The following is a 21,013-nucleotide window of genomic DNA, read 5'->3' as shown; positions in this document are numbered from 1 at the left end:
GGAAGAGGGATTCTGCTGATATGGGTTTCTCCCTCCTCCCCCATATCTCCTGCTCTCTGAATTGATAAAGCGATATATGAGAAAGGGTATCCTCCTCTCCGCTGGCTGTCACTCTAATCATATTCCAGACCCTGAACTCCAGCTGCTTCGGCCTTGCTTCTGTTTCTCAATCTGTTTTGTTCTGGGAAATGATGTCAGGGCAGGAGACGTGCAGTTTAAGCAGGAGGCAGGTGGGCTTTTCATCAGAGAAAAAGGGATTTGCTTGTAGGGGGAAATATAACTCTTTCCTTGCCCACATGTGCACCCTCCTTTCAATAGTGCTCCTGAAAGCTCATTTGGAACCTGCTGCCTTTACGTCGGGGGAATGGATGTCCGTCGTATCTCGGGTGCCTTGGCCTGCTCCGTCTTCTGCAGTCTTGCCTGAATGGATTGGTTGGAGAATAATCAGCTAAAGCCTTTCAGGCTCCTTACGACGGGGGACCCGTAGAATTGGGCAAGGCGTTTCCAAAACGCTGCATTCCACAAGAACCCCATTTGTTAGTGGCTGGAAACCCTTTATGGACTTCTTGCTGGAAACTGGAAAAGTGAACTGGTGATTTATGGGTTTGAGGATTAGAAAGGGTCAATTGTGGAAAGAAGGGAGTTAGGATGTAACCTTAGAGAGAGAGGATAAAATTTGAATGCCTTTATAACTGCTGTAAGGAAGATCAGAAGTCGTTCTTTATATTTTGCCTTTTTTTCTCTTTTTCCCCCCGATTTCTCTCCTTTCTCTTTCATTGCTTTATTCTTTTCTCACCCCTTTCCTTTTCCTTTTCTTTATTTTCTTTTTCCTTAAACGTTTTTCTTCTGTAAATGTTTCTTCAGTGATTTTTTTTTTAAATGCTGGATTCCTTTTAAATGCAGACCGAAGAGAGAAATCTCCTTCTCCCTCCTCACCCATGCCAGAGGAAGGCCCCTTGCGAGGGATCCATCAGCATGGTTGCAGTGGCTAAGACCTCAAACTGGGCGATCCGGGTTCTAGCCATGTTGTCCAGTGATAACAGGCCTTCCTTACATGGGGCACCTTATCGGGGTACCTTGGGGGACAAAAGGAATTGCATCTATGCTGTTGTGATCTTCTGAGAGCAAAGACAGGGATGCAGATGGGAACGGCGCCTCTCAAAACCAAGAGTTCTTTCCCATCGAACCACTGTTCCCGACTCAACCTTGTGAACTGACCAAGATTTGCAGGCTCCCTAATAAACGCAATTTGCCTCTTTTTGAATCAGAAAGCCCTGGCTCTTCCTGCCATTGGATTTGTGACCAATTGGCCCAGTTTACTTGTATGGTCACAGGCTTTCAAGCAGAGGCTATGTTCTTCCTCCATCCCCATTGCTATTTGAGATCCTTTCAACAGGAGCTAGTCCATCGAATGACCAAATTCAGTTTTGATTGCAGTCTCTTTGGGCTAGAGCAGTTCACTTGTGGCTGATTCCTTAAGCTCCTTTGCCCACAATATTTTTGTCATTTCTATTGCCTTTTAAAAAACAGTGCCAGCCATATAGCATTGCAAGCAGTTTCTGAAAAATCTTGATTTTTTTTTTCCCGACACAATGCTGCCACTGGCTGGATTTTTTACAGTATTACATGTGCTCCCCCCCCCCCAACCAAGGCTTCTACCATTATAGCATGATGAAGGGAGGGCAGAGAAGAGAAAAGAGTTGATGCAACCTGGAGCTGCAAAATAATACAGGAATGGAATTAACTGCACCCATTACTTAAATAACTTGCTAGGCTTCTAAAGCACTTCAGAACGGTATTAGCCACCTCACGAGAACCAGAATTACTTCTTCCTCGTGGCTGTGTTGTTAGAGCTGCTGAATCTGCTACCTGTGAACGGTTCTGAATATCACATGGTGAAAATGCCCTTTTTTCTCCCTATCTCCTCGAGTTGCAAGTACGAATAAGCATGTGGGATTCTCATCTAAGGAGATGAACCTTAGTTGGAGATAGAAGTTTAAGTTAAATCAATTAATCTAAAGGTACCTCAGGATGAAGAGCATCTGTTCCTTGCTTTCAGCCTTAAAAACAGCCGTATTCAGAGGAAGCCCAGTTATTTAAGTGCTGGGTGTCAGAATTCTGGAAGGACAATTTAAGACCCTGGTTTACTTTACTATCTGCCCATAGGCCAGGCAGACACTGTGTACATGTAGGCAGGCGTGTTTTACAATCTGTCCTTGCTGGGAAGAATAGTCTCTGATACACGTATGTGCCATGTTGTGTTTTCCTTATCTAGTCTTGCCACCAGAGTGGGTCTCTCTTCTTTCTCATCTCCCTCCTTTGATGGGCCAAATAACTCGGTTTTCTTGTAGCTCCTTGCCACGTCCACCCACATGGGAATGTGCCAGCAGGCTAATTCAGATCCCTTGTCCGTAACAGACGTTTCCTTCCTTTCCTTGCAGAGCAAGAGGGACCATCTTCTCATGAACGTCAAGTGGTATTACCGCCAATCCGAAGTCCCAGATTCCGTTTACCAACATTTAGTCCAGGACCGACACAACGAAAACGGTAAGCCGATCTCTGCGGGCAGAGCACGCTCGGTCCGTTTGAGTTACGTTGCGTTAACGTTCCGTTTTTTCCTTTGGAAAACTCGCAGCAGCGGACGCGGCATCCCGCGGCTGCCAAGTTGCAGCCTGTTGAGCGTCAGCTGTCCAAAGCATTAGGTGCCTTCATGCCTGTTTGTGACCAGGTGGAGAAGACAGGCAAAAAGGGACACTCTCAAAAGAAGAAGGTGGAGTGAAGTCCTGGAGCATGGAAGGCTCCATTTCTGTTGCTTCAGATTTCTGGACTTGGGGAAGATCTTTCCCAGGCCTGCTCTTTTCCTTTGATCACAAAAGCTAGAAAACCAACTTCAAAGGAAACATGGAGACGCAACATCTCATTAGCACAGCCACTCCTGGTAGTTTCCTCTTGGTAATCTTGGGCTGTGCAATGTCTTCTGGGGAAAGCTGAATCTTTGTGGACCTTTCAGTTCCCAACATGACGTGCGACTGGTGTAAAAGGAAGCGATGGGTCCCAAGAAAACCTGGAGGAAAGTAATCTGGGATCCATACTTGAGTGGCAACATAAGAACTGCCTTATACCAGGTCCATCCGTTAGCATCGCCAGATTTTCTGGCTTGGACCATCTGTCCAGGGTTTATCCAAGCAGATCCTGGTCTTTCCTGGCAACTCTTCATGCCAAGAGCATGAAGATCCAGACCAAGATCTGTTCCATGCAGAGCAAAGTCTTGCCTCCTCCTTTGACATCTGAACATTTTGAGTGGCCTTTTGAGAGCTCCAGAGAAGCCCTGCTAGGAGTGTGCCTTAGGGAGAGTGGCCACTAGAAGCACCACTAAATGCGTGGCTTTCTTTCTGCAGATTCTGGGCGTGAGCTGGTTATTACGGACCCAGTGATCAAGAACCGGGAGCTGTTCATTTCAGACTATGTTGATACTTACCACGCTGCTGCCCTCAGGTGAGTGGCTAAAAACCCACTGAAGAAATTGTTTGAAAAACTCATTTTAGAACCTAGTGTAATTCCACTGCGTTCAGGAAGTAACTTTCCTATCGTGCCAGATGTGGTCTTTCTTTGCTGGCTGGGGAATTCTGGGAGTTGAAGTCCACACATCTTAAAGTCGCTGAAGCTGAGAAACACCCATTTAGAGCATTGGGAACCAGCTGCATTCTGCACGAAACTTACAAGGCTGAACCAAAATGGAGTGACTTGGAAGGTGTTTGATGGTTCTTGGTTCTTCGTGTCTTAATCCAGGTGCAGTTGTGCAAGGGTGAAAAAACTGTTGCCCTCCAGAGGTTGGGCTGTGTCTCTGTTTCTCAGTGAAAAATGGGTGTCTTAGGTTTCCAACTCAAACTGTGCACCTTGTCAATCCACACACAGTGTTTCCCCTCTACCTGGGGAGCAGCGATTAATCTTTTACCTCCTCCTTTCTCCCCTTGATGAGTTGAAGAAATGAGGATCCACTTCTCCTGCTGAATTCATACAAAAAGGACACCAGCGCTGGGCCTGTTGTTCTTCTGTCTTGCAGGACAGGGCTCCTGTTGAAGCGCGAATGGATTGATTTCCCTGCCCGTCATACACTGAAGGCAGGGGGTTCACCCTTGGCTGAAATGGCGTCTGAGTCGAATCAGTCAGAGCCCCTGCTATCAGAAAGTGAAACCGCCTCTTTTGGCTTGGATTTCTTGCAGGTGGCTCTCCTTTCTCTTTCTTCCCTTCCAAGATCAACTTGGAACCTTCCATTGGGGGAGCTGGGATGTCCACAATACCGGCACGAGTTGGATACTGCCAGGAAGTCTACCACATCCTTCTGATCAAAACAGAAAGGGAGAGCAGGAACTGGTGTGAGGTCGATAGATCAGCTGTGCCGGACTTGAAGATCTCCCCTCTCCCCCTAGACATAACACGCACACATGTTCTTCTGTGTAGTTTTTCTCCGAGGAACCTGTTTGTGTTGCTGTGAGGAAAGATAGAGGGGCCCTCTTCTTTGCTCTGCAGATGCAGAAATGCCCCAGTGTTGGGCATGATGCCCTCTAAGAGTTCTGACTGGAGAGGTTGGTGTAGACTAGCCTTCCACCACCTGGCACTCTGTAGACATGTTGGGACTACAATGTACTCCCCCACCCCAGCTGATTAGGAATTCTGAGAGTTGCAGTGCCCATGCATCTAGAGAGCATCAAATTGGGGAATGCCACAGACGCTTTCAAAACCTTCAGGTGCTGCCAGTGGTGTTCTGGAAATTGTGGCAATAATACCTTTGTTGTTGGAAGAGATTGTGCTGAATCTGAGGAGGAGGAGGAATAACTCTACCAACTGTCAGTAGGTGGGTCATCCTCTTACAGGCCTGTGAAAGAAAGGGACTCTTAGCCCATCATGCAAACGTGCCAAGATTCAGAAGCTTCAAAGAGGCCCTAACACATTAATCAAGGTGTTCTGCTGCCCCACAAGAAGAGAGATTTGGTGTATCTTGCCTTCCAAGTTTACAGCCTCCCCTGGATTCCCACCAAGGATGGCCCTTGGGAATTCTGGAACTGTAGTCTCACTGCAGCTGGAGGGTACCAGGTTGGGAAAAATAGGCCTATCTGGGCCTCATTTCACCTTCCACAGTAGCCAACCAAGTCTCTGGAAAACCCACCAACCTGTAGGGTTGGAATCCCTAGCCCAATCTTGCTATTGCTTCTCAAAGATCAATCTTCGTCCTCTGGGGCTGTTCTCCTCCATTCATATGGGGTTGTTTCTGCAGTTCCCTTAGCAAGAGCCCTTGACATGAATAACTAGTGGGCACCTGTGGTGATGCGCAGTTAACTATGTTAGTTTATAGTTAATCAAGATGCCCATGATAATATGTATGTCCTTTGTTTTAAACTATGTTAAAAAGTTTTTTTAAAAAGCAACAGCAACACACTAATTGCTTTGTGACGACTCCCCTTTCCCACTCATGTCCTCAATATTCTTTGAGAGTCTGTATTGTAGGTTTTTCTGCAGATTGTAGCCCAGCCTTGCTGGTTTTGCATGAAAACACTCATCTGCCCACTTGTCCTTTAAACACAAAATTCCACTCTTTGGCTCTCAGGAGCCACAAGCACCGGTTTTATCTACAACCACCCAGGGAAGAAATAAAGTGAGTCAATTAATTTAAGTTGCAAGTGTGGGAATCGAGGTAGACAGTGTCCTAGACTGCAGACAGAAAGTGAATTCCACGTGTTCATAATTGGCTTGAAGTCATCTGGGATTGCGGGCATCTCGTTTAGCAGGTTGCTGGGTTTTATTTAAATAAAAATAGCCCATTACAGCTCTTTCTTTATATAGAAGATTCAGTATCTCCATCAGAGAGAGGAGGAGTTTCTCAATCTGGACCAGCGATGTGGGTCTTCAGGGCGCTCTCAGCTAAGTAAGCCATTATCCACCCAGCGATTCCCTACCTGACATTCCTTTTCCCTCCCTTCTTTGCAGGGGAAAATGTAACATCTCCCATTTCTCTGACATCTTTGCTGCTAGAGAGTTCAAAGCTCGAATGGACTCTTTTTTCTATATTCTGGGCTATAATCCAGAGACAAGGTGAGTTGCTTGTACTTCATCAATCGAGAAATACTTCGGCTGCCTGTAAGAAGCCGGAGGACATGTTTTAGTCTGGGTTAAAGGAGGGGGGAAACATCCGGGCAGGTGGCAGGTATGCGAAACGCCAAGCGTGGCCAACTATTATTTCCTGAACACGTGGTTTGAAGCAGCATCTGCAGGGGTTTTGAGTTCGGATTTAAAGGCCCACCTGTTGCGCGGCTGTTAAGATCAGTTTGATTGGTAGCCAGTCAAGTCAGGGGCATTTTTGTACTGGTGTCTCTGGACCTTCCCCACGAAGACTCCGAAAAACGGCCTGTTTCAATTGCGGTTCTCTCCGTGCTTTACCGTGACATCCAAATGTTTTTCTTCCTGTCGCCTTCCCTTTTCCAACGGCGTTTCTCCTTCGGTTCAGCTCCGTCATTGCCGTAACGACACAGGGTGCGATTTGCGGGTCTGCTCTGGTTTAGTTCGCTGCTTTGGCCAAAAAGGTAGCCCGTGATTCAATCGAGGAAGGGGGAAGTGTTTCTCCTGTGGCCTTTCCCAAGGCGCCGTGGGGTGCTGACCTCAGATTGGGGGGGCCTCAATTGTGGGGGTGCAGCACCTCCTGACGTGGTGCAAGCCCTCCGAACTCCCTGCTCCCCTAGCAGCCTGGGGCCTCATCTGTATTGCAACCACCAGGCTTACGGGAGGAATATTTATTCACTGATTTGTCCAAAGTATATGGCCACCCATCTCACTCTGGGCGGTGTAATATGTGGGTGGCCACACAAAGGGTGCCAACCTCTTTTTGAAGACAACCTCCCCCTGGTCCAGCATTTCTTGACCTCTTGAAGATGTGTGGACTTCAACTCCCAGGATTCCCCAGCCAGCATAGCTGGCTGGGGAATCCTGGGAGTTGAAGTCCACACATCTTCAAATTGCTAAGGTTGAGAAACATTGCTCTGGTCAATGTCTGGCTTAATTATAAGCAGGGACAATGCTCTGCAATGAAGCCTTTATACTTGAAATTTGAGCAGCCAGGCTGGGGGGGGGGGTCACCTCTTCTGGTTTCCTGTTTATGTAGGTGTAACATCTGCAGATGTGCACGATGCTACGTTTGAACCAAGAGCCGGACTGAGAAGCTCTCCGGAGGTTCAAATTTTGTTTCGTTTTCACCTTCCCGGGGACCAGCTCCCAGCAGCTAAAACCAGGGGCCTTCCTTGCAGGCTCCTCGGCTTCCTGCCACGCTGCAGGCTGCCACGCACTCCCCTCGTGTCCTCGCTCCGTCGCCGAGGCGTTATTGACGAGCTTTCTGTTGCCTTGAGCAAGCAGACTCCGTAAAAAAAAGAGAGAGAGAGAGAAAGCGGGGCTGGCGTTTTATTTATCCCCGCTTTAAAAACCTGCTGAGCGCAGTTTAAGAGTCAGGGGGACCGAGGCTGCCGTGGCGCTGCCCCCCCCCCGTTCTCAAAGTGATTTGCGTCTTCCGGAAAGCACGCCGGGGTCCGCGTCGCGAAAAAAATGCGGTGATCGATGATGGCAAATTGCTGGCGGAGCTGCGGCGGAGGATTGTCTCTGCAAAAGAATAATGCAAACGGCTTTGGGGTGTGTGTGCGTGCATGGGGGCTTAAGCGTCTCTTACCAAGGTGCCTAAAAAGCATTTTAAAGGCAGTGATATATGGAGAGTCTGATAGGAACCGTATGTTCTTCTGCAGTAATTGACCAGCTGACATCTGGAGCCCTGGGCCTTTGAGGTCATAAGTAGCTTTGCGCGGCGCATCGATCAGACCCGGAGCTTGAATCCCACCCAGGACCGGGCTAGGGAAGAAGGAGCCTCACAGGCAGAGCCCACCGGTCTGGGCTCAGGGGTGGGGAGAACCCCGGCCTCCTCTGGCTCCCACCCCCTTCCCCGTTGGCCGGAGAGTCGCAACTCAGCCACGCTGGGAGAGCCGCAAGATTTCAGCCCTTCAGCTGGGGAGGGACAGTTGCGCTGGGGAGGATCACTGCAAAAGGGACCAAGTGCCAGCCCTTCGAGGTAGGCCAGGTCAAGAAACAGGCACCACGGAGATTCCAGGGATGCCGTTTTATTGCTGGAGGGTGTTATAACAGAATCACGGAAGTCTGTCCAAGTTTTTGTCTGATCCTTCTTATACTGAACAAAATCCAAGCGGGGTAATTTTGAGTTTATCTCTGGACTGTGCATATCTCTTAATGGTTCGCTCCTTCGCTCCGTCCTTCCCCGAGATCAGGTCTGTGTTCCTTTACATCAGCCCTCCTCCCAAGTCCCACGTGTGAATTGACCTGGCACCACCGCCCCTCCCTTTCCTTCCTTCCTCCTGCCCTCCCTCCGGACTGTGTCCAAACTGGCTTCCTTCTCATCACAGCTTGGCGTCAGTGGCCCTGTTGGGGTGGAAGGCCGCCCCGGGGGCATGGTAGGTCCTGGCCCGACCCGGGTTCTGGAGCCCCCTAGGAATCCGCCCCAGCCGTGAATGTGGACTGAAGCATTTGGGTGCTGCCAAACCACCGGCCATTAGTTCGGGCCGTTCCAAAGCCCGACCCGGTGGCTCCTAGGCCTGTCGGGGTTCAGCTTCCTGGCTGCCCGGGCCTTGGGATTAGCCTGTTTGGAGGGCACCGGGTTGGGGAACTGCGAGTCTCTGCCCGGAAGACTTGCACTTGATGGAAAGCCTGCTCCTGATATTCAGCCGTTCTATTTAAAACTTGACCTTTGCATCCGGTCTCCTTTTGCAGAAGCCCTTTTGCAGAAGCGTTTTGCTCTCTGAGACAGATTAAAAGCGGGGTGTGTGTGTGTGTGAGATTCCCTCCCCCTGCAGCCTTCCTCCCAATTCAGGGAGGGGGAAAGGCCACGGGATTGAGCAGACCTCCCTTCCCGAGCGTTGCCTGTCTCAGATTCCCTAGCAAAGGCCCCACTTCCCTGCACACTATCTTGCTAGGCAAAGCCATAGCTGCCGCCGCCGCCGCGCCGCTGCTGGTGCTGCGGTGCGGCCCGCCCGCCCCGTGTCTGTTGGCGGTGCTTTATTTACGGAAACAGAAGGGGGGGGTCACAGCACATGCTCAGTGCTGTCAGTCTAAGGGCGAAGTTTCTGCGTCCTGCGTGCAGGCTGAGGTCACCGCACAAGCTCCGCGAAAGCTCTCCCGGGTCTACCTCGGACTGCATGGGCCTCCATTTTGATTAGTTAGCCGGGGAGGGGGGGAGCAAGCAGACTCCCCCCCTTCTTTTCCTTCTTTTTCTTCTTCTGTTTTGTTTTTTGTTTTTTCTCCTGGAGCCACGGAGTGGCAAGGTCAGGGAGAACCGCTGCAGCGCCCAGCCGTCACTGTCATGGACGACCCACTCGGCCCCTTCAGGTAGGCAGACGGCCTCGGGGCCTGGCCCGGGGAGGGTGGCAGCTGGCCCGGCAAGGAGGGGTTGGTAGAGGGTGGCTGGCATGCTCTCGCTCCAGCTTCTTCCGCCCCCCTGCCCCACCGGCCCAGCGTGCATGTCCCAGAATGGGTGCTTGGGGCTGCCAACGCGGGTGGCAGCTCCCGCCTGCCTGCCGGTGGGCAGGAACAACCAGCCCTGAGACTCTTTCCTCCTCCTCCTCCTCCGGCCCCAAGCCCACCTGCTCTGCCCGACCTGCGGCGCCTGCAGGGGCCAGCGGGGGCCTCCGAGAGGGAAGGGAGGAGGGCCGCAGATCCATGGCCATTGGCTGCTTTGGAAGAGGGACGGGACTGGCCCTGACAGCCAGCCTGCTTGTTTGGACAGGCCGGGACTCCGGAGCGGAGAGAGGGCCCTGCGGTGGGAGGTTTCCCCACACAGGGATGGGGGAAATGCTGCTAGACGCCAGGCAGGTCGGCTTTCCTGCTTAGGAAGCCCTGAACGCGTGCATCCCCCCGGGAGAACTTTCCACGGGGCAGATGAAGTCGGGCCGCCCCTGCGGTAGACGTGGGTGCGTGGCCGCCCCTTTCAGAGAAGGTGGGGAGGGATCCAGCCCCTGAGACGTGGAACAGCAGGAAAGCCCCAGTCAGCAGGCATTCCTTTAGATGGCGATCAGACCCATTTCTCAGAAATGCAGACGCCTTTGGTACATTTCTGCAGAGGCTGAAGCCAAACCAGGACATGGGCCTTGTCCCTGGAGACTCTGCGTTTGCTCTGGGGCTGAGGCTGGGGAGGGCAGTCTTTTCCCCGGGCAGAACACGTCAGGATGAATTCAGCCGCTGCAAGAGGGCAGAAAGAGTCAGCTGGCAGGTCCTCGCAGGAGCACCCACCCTGTGTCAAGCAGCACCTCTCTTAGATGGAGCTGTATCGTATTGTGGGCAGAACTGTGTGGGTTTTCAGGCCTGTGTGGATTTTGAAATATTTGGACAGCTAGCAAAAACCAAGTGGCTAGTCCTCAAGGTGTAGCATCCCATGAAACTTTAAAGGGAAGGCACAGTTTTGACCCATTACAGGCTAGGCCTTTAGTTTGCCAATGTGCTGTGTTCCCCCCCGCCCCGCTTTGCTGCCCTAAATTCCTTACCCATCTACTGTTTTGCCCCTGGAATTCAGGTATCCATCATTTTTTGCAGCTTTTCGGAGATGTATATATAAAAAGACTGCGTTCTTTCAAGGGCTAGTTTATTTTAGCTCAGGATTTGGTGTTAGCTGGATAATCTGACCAGTCCCAAGCTGAATCGAAGTCCAAAGTGTGTATTTGCGGAAGAGATCCAGACTCTTGTTCCTCCCCACTTCCCCCCTTTTCTGCCACCATTGCACTGTTTATATTTTTCTGCATCAGAATTACTTTGACTCGGGTTTCCTACGTGGGCTAAGCCGTCCTGTGGTTTGCTTGACTTCAGAGGGCTGTGTGAACTCAACCTTTGTGGCTTATTCCCCAAGCCGTGGTTTAGCGAGCCATGCCTTAGGGCAGTGTGTGAACCTAGCCACTGATGCAGAAACTGCCACTGGAACCTTTTTGCCCCATGCATCCAATTATTTTACACCTTCCCGGGATCCTTCAGGCGAAATCAGCCGCACCCCGGGTCTCTGTTGGCAGTAAAGACAGGCTGGGGAGCGATAGGGTGCCAGGATGCAACCTGGAGGTCGGTGGGCCCCTCCCCACTTTCTGGAGCCACTCAGGGCGTTGTCAGAATCCCGAACTCGACACCCTTCTCCAAGTAGCAAAGGGGGCCTGAAATCCCTTGAAGCAGTCACCAGAAGAGCGTTTCCCCCAGCTGTGAGACGAGAGAACCGTTCGGAAAGGCAAGTCTTCTTTAGAAGGACGCCTGTGATTAATAAAAGTCAAAATCAGATTGAGGGATTCTCCCCCCCCCCCCCGCCAATTCCGATGGTATCTTTTGGGAGAGTTTTGTTTCGTAACCCCGTTTTGGGGGCTAAGCGGCAGCTGTTTGTGGTGGCAAATGTGTATTGCGGTCAAATTAAAATTCACAGAGATCATCCCGAAAGCAAAATCCCCGGCTTTCAACAAGGATTGAGAAGCAGGTTCAGAGGAGAGGAGATGTGGGTTCAAATTGTTCCAGTTCTGCAGGAGATCAAATGCTGGTTCCCCCCCCCCCCCCGCCCCCCATAGAGGAAAGCCAGCATGGTCTGAATTGATGAGCATGAACGTTTTGTTGTTTAGGCTGCTCGTAGTTCCTGATTCGGATAACTATTGTTTCGTTTTATAATGTAAATGTGTACGGCTGCCCCATTCACAGCAACCTTATCCAGGAATAATGCTGGCCAAATACATCTTCAAGCCTCATGCGTCATTCACATTGGCACAAGAAATGCCTGGGTGGATTCCCACGCATTTGGGGGGCCCCATCCCGATCCCTCTGGGAAGCTCACGGACGTTCGGATTTCTCTGCTCGGGAAGGCCCTGGCCCTCCTTCACACGTGCCTTCCTTTGCTTTACCTGTTTTGGCGCAACAGCTTCCCACCTACCACTTAGGAAAGAAATTGAGGATAACCCCCTCCCAATGCAAACACTGTCAATGTTGTGTTGGCGTCCTGTAACGTCAGAGTGCCTAAGGGGAATAGAAGTAGGTGTGGATGGCAAAGCGGGTTAGGATACCAAAAGGACAGGCCAGGCGTGGGAAGGGGAGGGAGGCACCACCAGGTACCGGATCAACGCATTGGGTACGTTTGTGCAGCCTTAAAATTCATGGCGTGGTTCCCCTCCCTGCGATTAGCCAAGTTGGCTTAGGGGAGGCCCAGCGCACCAGCCTCTCTGCTGCCCGGGGCCCTTGGCCCTCCAGGACTCAAACGGAAGCATTGGCGCTTGGGCCTCGGAGCTGGCATCCAGCCTCGCGGGTCCTGACACGACGGCCCTGCCTGGGTTCCCCCATAGAAGGGGCCCGGTTGGGCCAAGGCGGCTGGGCGAGCAGCGGGGCGAAACACGCCCTCTCGCTCCTTCCTGGGGGAGCTTGGGCAGAGCTCTAGCTCGAGAACGTTTCCTGGTTCTGGTTTAGGTTGGCATCGGGGGTTAGTGGGCATAGGCGGATGGAGGGGCAGACAGAGGGATTTTAACCGTGCCGCCAGGCCCATTAACACCGGGTTGGGGATCAAAGCCTCTCGTTAATTCCCCCCCCCCCGTTAATCCCCTCCCAGAAGAGCAATTCCCTCTCCAGGGCTGGGAGGGGAAGGTGCCCCCTTCCTTTTTGATATTCCTTTGCGGTCTTCCCCTGCCCGTCCTGTCCAGCCCCGGTTTTTATTTGATAGACGACAACGTTTCCATGGCAACAGGTTACTTTTCAAAGGGGGAACATCTTGTCATTATATTTAATCCACTGCGGCTGAAGAAGGGCTGAAATATTAAGTTGTGGTTGCCATGGCGACCACTTTGTTACATCGGTTTCCTTTGGTGTCGGATTTCGCACCCTGCGCCCATTCTTCCGCTGACCCCCCCCCTCTTATTTTCCTCCCTGCACCCTTTCCAACCCCCATGCTTCTCCCCACGGAATAAATAAACCCCACGCCCTTCCCTGCGATGGACAAAAATCCTCTTTGACTTTTTTTTCTTTTTTTAAACGCCTCTTTGGATTTAGTTTTCTCCTAAAATGGCAAAATAGGTGGTCCGGAGATATTTGGGTATTCTGGGATGGGGAAGCCATTAGAAATTGTGTCGTTTTTGCGGTGGGGGGGTGTTCCAGCATTTCTCTCCCCTTCCATTGGTTTTCCTCCTAAACGGCGCCTTCTCTTAAGCTCAGAGAAAAACAGGAAAAGGGAAGGATTGGAAAGGAGCACGGGAGCTCCTGGGAAGGAGCACCACTGGCATTTCGTTCGGCCTGCATTTCTCAGCAGACCATCCTGGCGTGGGTTTCCCCATTTAATATATTCGTCGGACCCCCCTTAGCCCCGGCGTCTTCCTCTTCCAATTCGGTCGCCCCGTCTCGGCTCGACAGTCAGCTGCGAAGGGCATTTGGAGATCTGCGCATTAGGATAGCGTGCCCGTGTCCCACCTGGCACACAGTAAGGCGCCCGTATCTGTGCTTTCTTAAAAGGGTCAGCGGGCACAGGAAGGCGGGGGAGCCAGCTGTGAAACAGCCCCTTTGAAACTGACCCGGGTGGGAAAGTGGCAGACGCTTTTGCTGCTCTGAGGCCATCTTCCTCTTCGTCGAGCGCTCGTGGGGTTAGGGAGCGTGGGCGTCCCCAGAGCTGAGAGCTGATGTGGCTCGGCTTGACCTGTTTAGGGGATTAACCCGTTGCCCAAGACTGGCCAAACAGGCGGTGGACGGAGCAGGGCAAAAGGATGCTGAGGGGTCCAGTGCAACGATGGCCCCTGCTTTTCTCTTCCGCCTTTCGTGCCCGGGAAACACCCGCATGCCGGATGAGCAAGGCATCCGGCCCCTGTCCGTGTTGGTCCTTGGCAGCTGCCAGTCGCCGGCACGCTGCACTTTACTCTGGAGGCTCCGCAGAGGCTGAATGACTTGCATCTCTGGCCTGCTTTTGAAGTCATCTTAGAAAGCTTTGAACTTCTGAGATGAAAGAGAGACTCAGCAAGATGTAGGCTCTTGGGCTGCCGAGCCTCGCCATTTCGTTGGGAAATCCCACCGGGCTCTGGGCTAACCCGGTGAGGAGAACCTCGTCTCTCTCCCCGCTTTCTTCACACAGGCAGATACTCCATCCTCTTCCTGTTCCCTTCCCTTGCTATTTTTCCTCCTGAACCAAAAAGCTTCACTTCCCACCATCACTCCTCCTCCTCCTCCTCCCCATACAGAAAGCTTTCCTACCGTTGCTGCCTCCAGATGTGTGGGGGTTACAGCTCTGAGCCCTCCCAACCCGCATCAGCCCAACAATTTGGCACCAGGAGGGTCTGATGGCACAGGAATGAATGCATTCCCCAAAGTGCCATTGCGATGGCTCCTCTCTTTCCCAAACCCTTGAGAAGCAAGCATGGCACCAAAACTGGGAGTGTGGTTAATAGCAGGCCTGCTCTTTCCCAGGTCCATGCACACGGGCCTCCCAACCCAACCACGTATTCCAGTTCCTCCCAGCCTGTTTCCTTTGCAAACCCAATGTCTTATTTCTGTGCTGGAGCATATCCTGTTTTCCTTTTGTTTCTAGCCCAGAATATATGAGATGGGTGGTCACATCGATACAATATGAACGTCCATGCCCAATTGCCCTGGTTTCTGTGCTGCATTTAGCTGGGTTGGGGCACTCCTTGGGCCTGAGTTTGCCAAGCCGACAGAAAAGCTTAGCCCCTTTTTCAGTTCTGACGAAGATCACACGGAGGGCTTTCTGTTGTTGTCGTTGGAGGCTTTTCTGGGCAGGGAGCCATTGTACAGAAAGGTGTTGGAAGCAGCGAATGGCTCAAGCAGCTTGTTTTCCTCGCTATCAACCAGCTGTGGAAGGAGAGAGCTGGAGCTGAAGAAAAGATTACACCGAGCCGCCTGTCTTTGGCGGCTCCAGGAACATCGGCTTCTATTCTTGCATTTTTTCCCCTTTACATAATAACCCAGCTTCCTCCTCCTTGCCTCGCCGCAAACTCCATAGAGAGAGAAAAGGAACATAATGCTGGAGCACGTTCAGCTGTGAACGTTGCCATTTTGAAATCAATCCGGCGCAGCAAGAGCCCCCGGGTACATCACAACGCGCTCACAACCTTGAAGGAAAACGGAGCTTTGAATGAAACGCTGATCTGCGGCACGTACGATCGGGCTGCCGAATCGATTGGCCGGCCTTCCTCCACATCTCTGAGCGCTTCCTAGTTGACCAGTAGCTGGAGATGAGGAAGGGCACACGGGTGACAGGTGGGCGGGTGGGGTCACCCAGCAGCCCTTCAACCAGTCTAAGCAGGAAGCCTGTTCATTTTTACTCCCAGGGCTGGGAGTCTTTCTGAAGTGTCCAAAGTCAGGTGGAGAACAGAGACGCTTAAGACAACCATCATTCTGCAAGCCTGCCTCTGTAGTCTTTCTAGAGGGCCAGGGAGTGTTAGATGAACATGGTCCTCTTACTCCAGAGCAGTCTTTGAAGGGAGGACCCTGTATCAGTAGGTCAGATGACTGGACTAAGTAGTTGACCAGGCGAGCTTCACACCCACAAGAAGCAAAGAGCAGGGCGCCAGCCAGGCAGTGGGGTGCTGCCCAATTCCTGAATGCCACTTTTGAATCTGAGGGGACCTGGCGCCCAGGAGACTAATCACAGTGGGCTTAGTGCTCGCTGCAAAGGAGCAAGGCAGATTCCTTGAAAAACTTGCCTTGAAGCGTTGGGACCGTCTGCGTGCAGCTGAGGCAGAAAACAGAGGAGGTATGCCCTGAGGCTTCCTTGCTTTGTAGTTTATGTCTCAGGTTTGGAAGGTGGGGCTTTCAAGTCTGAATAAGGACCCCGGACAGTGACTTCACGGGCAGAACCAGTCATAATCCTTCGACGTGAGGAGAGGATCGGCTCTAGGTTTCTTTCCTTTCCTTCCTTTAATGAACGTTAAAACCCAAGGAACAAGCGAGGTGCCCTGCCAACTTCTAACCTGCACATGCTCAACAGTAGCTCCTTCATTGCACTGTTGTTAACACGCTTGGGAAGCAACACAGCTTTCTGTGCCTTTGGGAAGCTTTGTGCCTCGTGTTCAAATGACACGCAGCAGAAAGAGGATTTGCTTCATAGTTGAATTGCCACATCTGGGCGTTTGAGCACGGCTGGGGTGGGGGATCAGTGACATTCCTCCAGGAACCCTGCGCTGCTGGGAATTGTATATGGTTGACATCTGGGGGGGCTTCAGGTTTCCTCCTCTGGCAGGACAGGGGCATGTTTATGCCCCAGTCTGTGTGACCTTACTTACTAGCTCTTCTGTATCTTTCACTTGCAGGAGGCTGAACAGCACCCAAGGAGAAATCCGGGTTGGCCCCAGCCATCAGGTAAGATTGCCCTGTGTTGTGAGCATCAAACGGGGGCCTCACGTTGCTCTGCGTTTTTCACGAAAGCCGTTCCACAAACCGGCCCGGTCGTTCAGCAGACCTTTCTTTTGAACCTTTCCACCTCGGCAGGATTTGAAGAATTGGCCTTGCTAGGAGCCTCGTTATTCGTTTGTTTTATGCAGTTTGATGCCGCCTGACTCCGAACGATTCTGGGCAACTCGGAGTGCACCAGACAGTATAAAAAACAATTAAGGAGAAGCCACAAACAACAAAACCAACTGGAACAGAAGAGAAAGGAAAAGGAACAAGGTGGCTAATGTGACTGACGCCCCCAAACATCTCACCGGCTCCCATCCAGCAAGGACATCCAGGCCTTTAAGGCCCTCTGGAATGCCGGGGGGGAGCCACGTGGGTCTCGGGGGGACCTCATCCCAGCGGGCAGGTGCTGTGACAGAGAAGGCCCACTCCTGATGGGTGACATTGCTTAAATGGAGCAGCCTGGAGCCTGCCAGCCCTGTCCACTCCAATTGGCCAGGCAGACACCATGGGAAATAGGTGGTCCCTCAAATAACTGGGCCCTCTGCCTCGTAGGGCTTGAGAGTCACAGCCCGCTCCTTGAATCGCATCTGGAAGCAAACTGGGAGCCAGTGCAGCTTGCAAAACCTGGGTGTGACGTGGGCATACTGACGCATACCCCTCCCGCTTGCGCTGCTGCACTCTGGACCAGTTGAAGCTTCTGAGGGATCTAATAGTAACCATCATCACCGAGGACAAATTAAAGTAAAAACAAGTTTTAAAAATGGGCTCCCCCGCCTCCCTCCAAATCACCAAGCTTATCATAGAATTGCTGAAGCCAGCAAGTTGTTCACTGCTGCCTGGTTCGGCTATGACCGCGTCGCCTCCATAGACCTACTTGCAAGACTTCTCTAAAACAAAACTGCTCAATGAGAGAAAGGCTTCCTGGGGCTCTCTATTTCGCTGGCTTGTCTACGGTGGTACCCGGAGTCTGTATTTGGGTCCCTGGCAGCATCGTACAGCGATTCCCATCCATCGCTGCGCCAGTGGGGAGTAACAGCCAACTCAAACCTTGCAGAGGGAACGTCCTGTAGAATAGCAACATTGCAAGGCACGGGGCTTTTTTCCCCCTTAGAAAGCAAATTGAGGAAGAGGAGGATACAAGCAGGGTGTGCAAAAGGCCTCTGGACTTGTGATTACTGATCCTGTGGGCCAGTATCAACTGCTGCTTTTCAGAGGTGCTTTGCCTTCGAAGTATGTTAAATACTTACTAGCTCAGGAAGCTGTTTATGTCACGTACCCATCACTGACGACATGATTAAGGCTGCGAACTGAATCTTGCTTACGTTCTTTTGTGTCCAGTTCGTTTCTCCGCTCTAGAATTGTCTGTGGACCAGTGGAGGGGTTTGAGTTCCCAGGGCCAAGGTGTAACCAGTTTAGGGAGACAGAGGAGCAAAGAGATTCCTTTTCATAGAGGAAGGCCTAGCTTCTGGGCATCTGCATTTTGGCCGTAGATATTTTGAGAGATTATGATGAAGTTGAGACCTTTTTCCTGCTCTCTGCAAAGGGTCTCAGCATTTTATCCACCTTGGAAAGAATTGGTCTCTGCATTACTGGCTTTAAAAACGTTTAGCTGGGCCAGCTCACATTGGTGGCACATGAAATGCTTAGAAAGAACAGGGTGGGATGCAACCAAAAATATATATATCTTTTCTGTTTGTTCATGGATGCTCTGCTTGGTTGTGCAAAGGCAGTTCCGCTCCTTGCAGGCAAAGCAGCTTTTTTTTAATAACTCAGACCTTCTCGCTTGCTTTAAAAGTTCGCATCAAGCGTCAGCGTCTAGAGAACGTGACTAGAGGGTCTCTGGTTTCTGCCCTCTCTCTCCAGGCCAAACTCCCTGAGCTGCAGCCATTCCCTTCAGGAGATGGGGACGCGGTGACGCGTCACGAGGAGCTGGTCTGGATGCCTGGGGTGAACGACTGTGACCTGCTCATGTACCTGAGGGCGGCACGGTAAGACGAAGCTAATAGAGTGCAGGGACGTGCCCGCTTAGGACCTCATGCAAACACAGGCGTGGGGCCCCTCTGCTGTTGCTTGAAAAAGAAATGCCATCGCCTTAAGCGTCCATGCATGAATGCAACTCTAAAGCATCTGGGCACTTTTCTCAGGTCAGGGAGGAAGCGTGGAAAAAGCTGGGCTGCTTTTTCAGGCGGGGAGAGGTGCTGCGCGTGTCTATGTGAGGCCCAAAGCTTTATTTCTGATTCACTTCAGAAGTGTGCCCAGACCTAGTATCGTTGTTCTAGTGGCGAGCTGCTGGTGGCTCTCTTGGGAAGAGATTAGAATCCAGATTTCTGCTCGCAAAGACCTTTTTGAATCTATTTCTGGGAATAAATAGCCCCCCTTTAAGTCAGGGACTAGCCCTGTGAAAAATCAACCATCGGTATCGGGGCGGTTTGGCTCATTTGCTTTCACTCTGCTTGTTTAACCTCGAAGGTGTTTTCAACGCGCTGAAATTATATTTGTTTTTGAACCTGAAGGAGCATGGCGGCTTTTGCAGGAATGTGCGATGGCGGTTCAACAGAAGACGGGTGTGTGGCGGCTTCCCGGGATGACACCACACTCAACGCACTCAACACAGTAAGCCACCTTTGCCTTTCCGGAAATGATTTTCCAGCTATTGCAGCTGAGCACCTCTCCCCACACCCCAAGCTCCTTCGCAACTTCTCATTGGCCTTTCACTCTCGCAAGAGCACTTTTAGCTTTTCCAAAACCACAAGCCCCATTTGGCCGTCCCAGCATCATACTGGGAGATCTGTTCTCCCTCCACTCCATCTTGGCAGCCCTCCCTGGCTGTGGCTTTCCGGTCCAGAGGAGGACAATCTTGTCCAGGTTGAAGACCACAATTGGCCCTTCTTGAGTCCAGTCCCATGGCCTCAACGCCATAGGTAGGCAGAGCCAAGGCAGATAAATGGGTGGAGACAAGAAGCAACTGACTTCATGGGGATGAAGTTAGATTTAAGTTAATGGAATGCATTCCATAGGATTTCCCCTTAAGTACTGGCCAGTTTTTCCCTTAAGTCAGGCTGAAAATTGCAAAGCAGTGGCAACCTTTGTAGAAGCTCTAGGGGCCACATCCAAGGTTTTGAGGACCACGTGGGGCCCTGGGCCACCCTTGTTGTCGGCAACAAGCAGGGGCCTCTCTCAGGCCTGCGTCCAGAGATCCATTTAGAAACACAGAAGGAAAAGGGGGCCTTGGACTAGCAGTCAACAGCAATGAGGTTTTAGTGAAATGTTTTAGGCAGAAGGCAAAACCTGGCTCCTAGTTTTCTGCATTTTTACCCTGGTCGTTCCCTCCCTCCAGTAGCCCAGCTGGAATCAGCTTCTCAGAGTCCTTGACTCCGCTTCATGGCTTCCCCTCCAGTTTCTCTGGGAAGGCCTCTAATCAGGCAAGAGCGGTGGGCATTCAGATGTTCTCCTCCGACTTGTCAGAAGCCCAACCCTGATGGAAATCATTGGCATTGCAGCCCAGCCTCGTTTTTTAATTGCCTTCCTAAATCTTCTCGCAGACCGACTCAGCACAGGAATTTTGAAACTCTGGGCCTGGGGAGAAAGGGGGCAGTGTCACTTGGCACGGGCTTTTCTCTTTATGGCTTCGTTGTGCATTTCTAGCCTTATGAACTGGGTTATAGCCTTTGGCATTCTGGATGTGGAAGAGAGAAGGGAGCAAGCAGCCACGTACGTTACTTCTGCATGGCCGGGAGCAAATTAATAATTGGCTTGGAAGTTCCCGGTGGTTTAGGGTTAGAGGGTGATCCCTCCAGGTACCCCTGCAGTGAGACCAAAGGCAGTCTCTTTCTGGTGGCTCTCTCTTGAGAGAGCACTTGCCTTGGGCCTCTTCTGCCCTCTCTGGAATGGACAGAGGAGAGGCCTCTTCTGCCCAAATCGCATCTTTCCTTTTCTGCTGAATGTTCACGCAGTGGACGGAGGAGAGGCCGAGAAGGGGCCAGCGAAACTTAGAAACAGGAGTAACAGTAGTCATTCCTACTGTGTGACTCGGGCTGAGCTGGGGTAGGCCTGATCAGAGAATTAGAGTCAATCCGTCCATCTCGAAAGAACGGGTGGCAAGCCAGGGCAGCATCTTAGAGGTGGTTTTTGAAGCTGCTCATTCCGTGTCAGTTCTGCTTTTGATCACTTTCAGCTTCACGCATCTCAATTGGATGACAGCCTTTCGAGGTAGGCCTGGTCAGCAGACCCTGCAGGGATTCCAGGAATGCTAGTTTATGGTTGGAGAGTCTAAAGAGAACCTTGAAAGCCTGTCCAAGATCTTCACAGTCCCTTTTGAGGACAAAACAGTCAAGATGAGGCTGTTCCAAGCCTCTTTCTTGCAGGTCCTACTTTCTCGGGGTTGAGTGGCTGTTTCCCCCTCCCTCCGCCATCTCAAGGCCAGACATAAATTCCTCTGCGCTACGGTGCCAGGTTCTTTTGTTGTCACTGATTGGACATGAACCCAGAAAAAAAACACAGAACAAACCAGGAAGGAGTGCACGACACACTTCATGGATGTCGCTCGGGGGGGGGGGTTCAGATGCTCAGAAAAAAA

General features: G+C 51.6%; 1 protein-coding gene across 7 annotated transcripts in view; it reads left to right on the top strand.

The window, feature by feature from the left end:
- The window catches only part of RERE (arginine-glutamic acid dipeptide repeats), a 208,151-nt gene that overhangs the window by 124,094 nt on the left and 63,044 nt on the right, over positions 1 to 21,013 (top strand). For 6 of the 7 annotated variants that reach the window (XM_088136769.1, XM_088136773.1, XM_088136771.1 and 3 more), the window contains exons 4-9: positions 2,442 to 2,547; positions 3,399 to 3,495; positions 5,986 to 6,090; positions 16,350 to 16,398; positions 18,301 to 18,425; positions 18,951 to 19,050. In XM_088136769.1, coding sequence (XP_087992895.1) covers positions 2,442 to 2,547; positions 3,399 to 3,495; positions 5,986 to 6,090; positions 16,350 to 16,398; positions 18,301 to 18,425; positions 18,951 to 19,050 — 582 coding nt within the window. Of the gene's footprint in view, positions 1 to 2,441; positions 2,548 to 3,398; positions 3,496 to 5,985; positions 6,091 to 8,699; positions 9,430 to 16,349; positions 16,399 to 18,300; positions 18,426 to 18,950; positions 19,051 to 21,013 lie in introns of those variants that run through there. The other variant, XM_088136774.1, reaches the window with a different exon arrangement.

The sequence above is a fragment of the Python bivittatus genome, unplaced genomic scaffold, assembly GCF_059951505.1.
Source record: "Python bivittatus isolate LINGU-HERP-01145 unplaced genomic scaffold, Pbiv_v1 ctg000090_np1212, whole genome shotgun sequence".
In the NCBI taxonomy this organism is placed as follows: domain Eukaryota; kingdom Metazoa; phylum Chordata; class Lepidosauria; order Squamata; family Pythonidae; genus Python; species Python bivittatus.
This window is presented reverse-complemented; position numbering and strand designations above follow the sequence as displayed.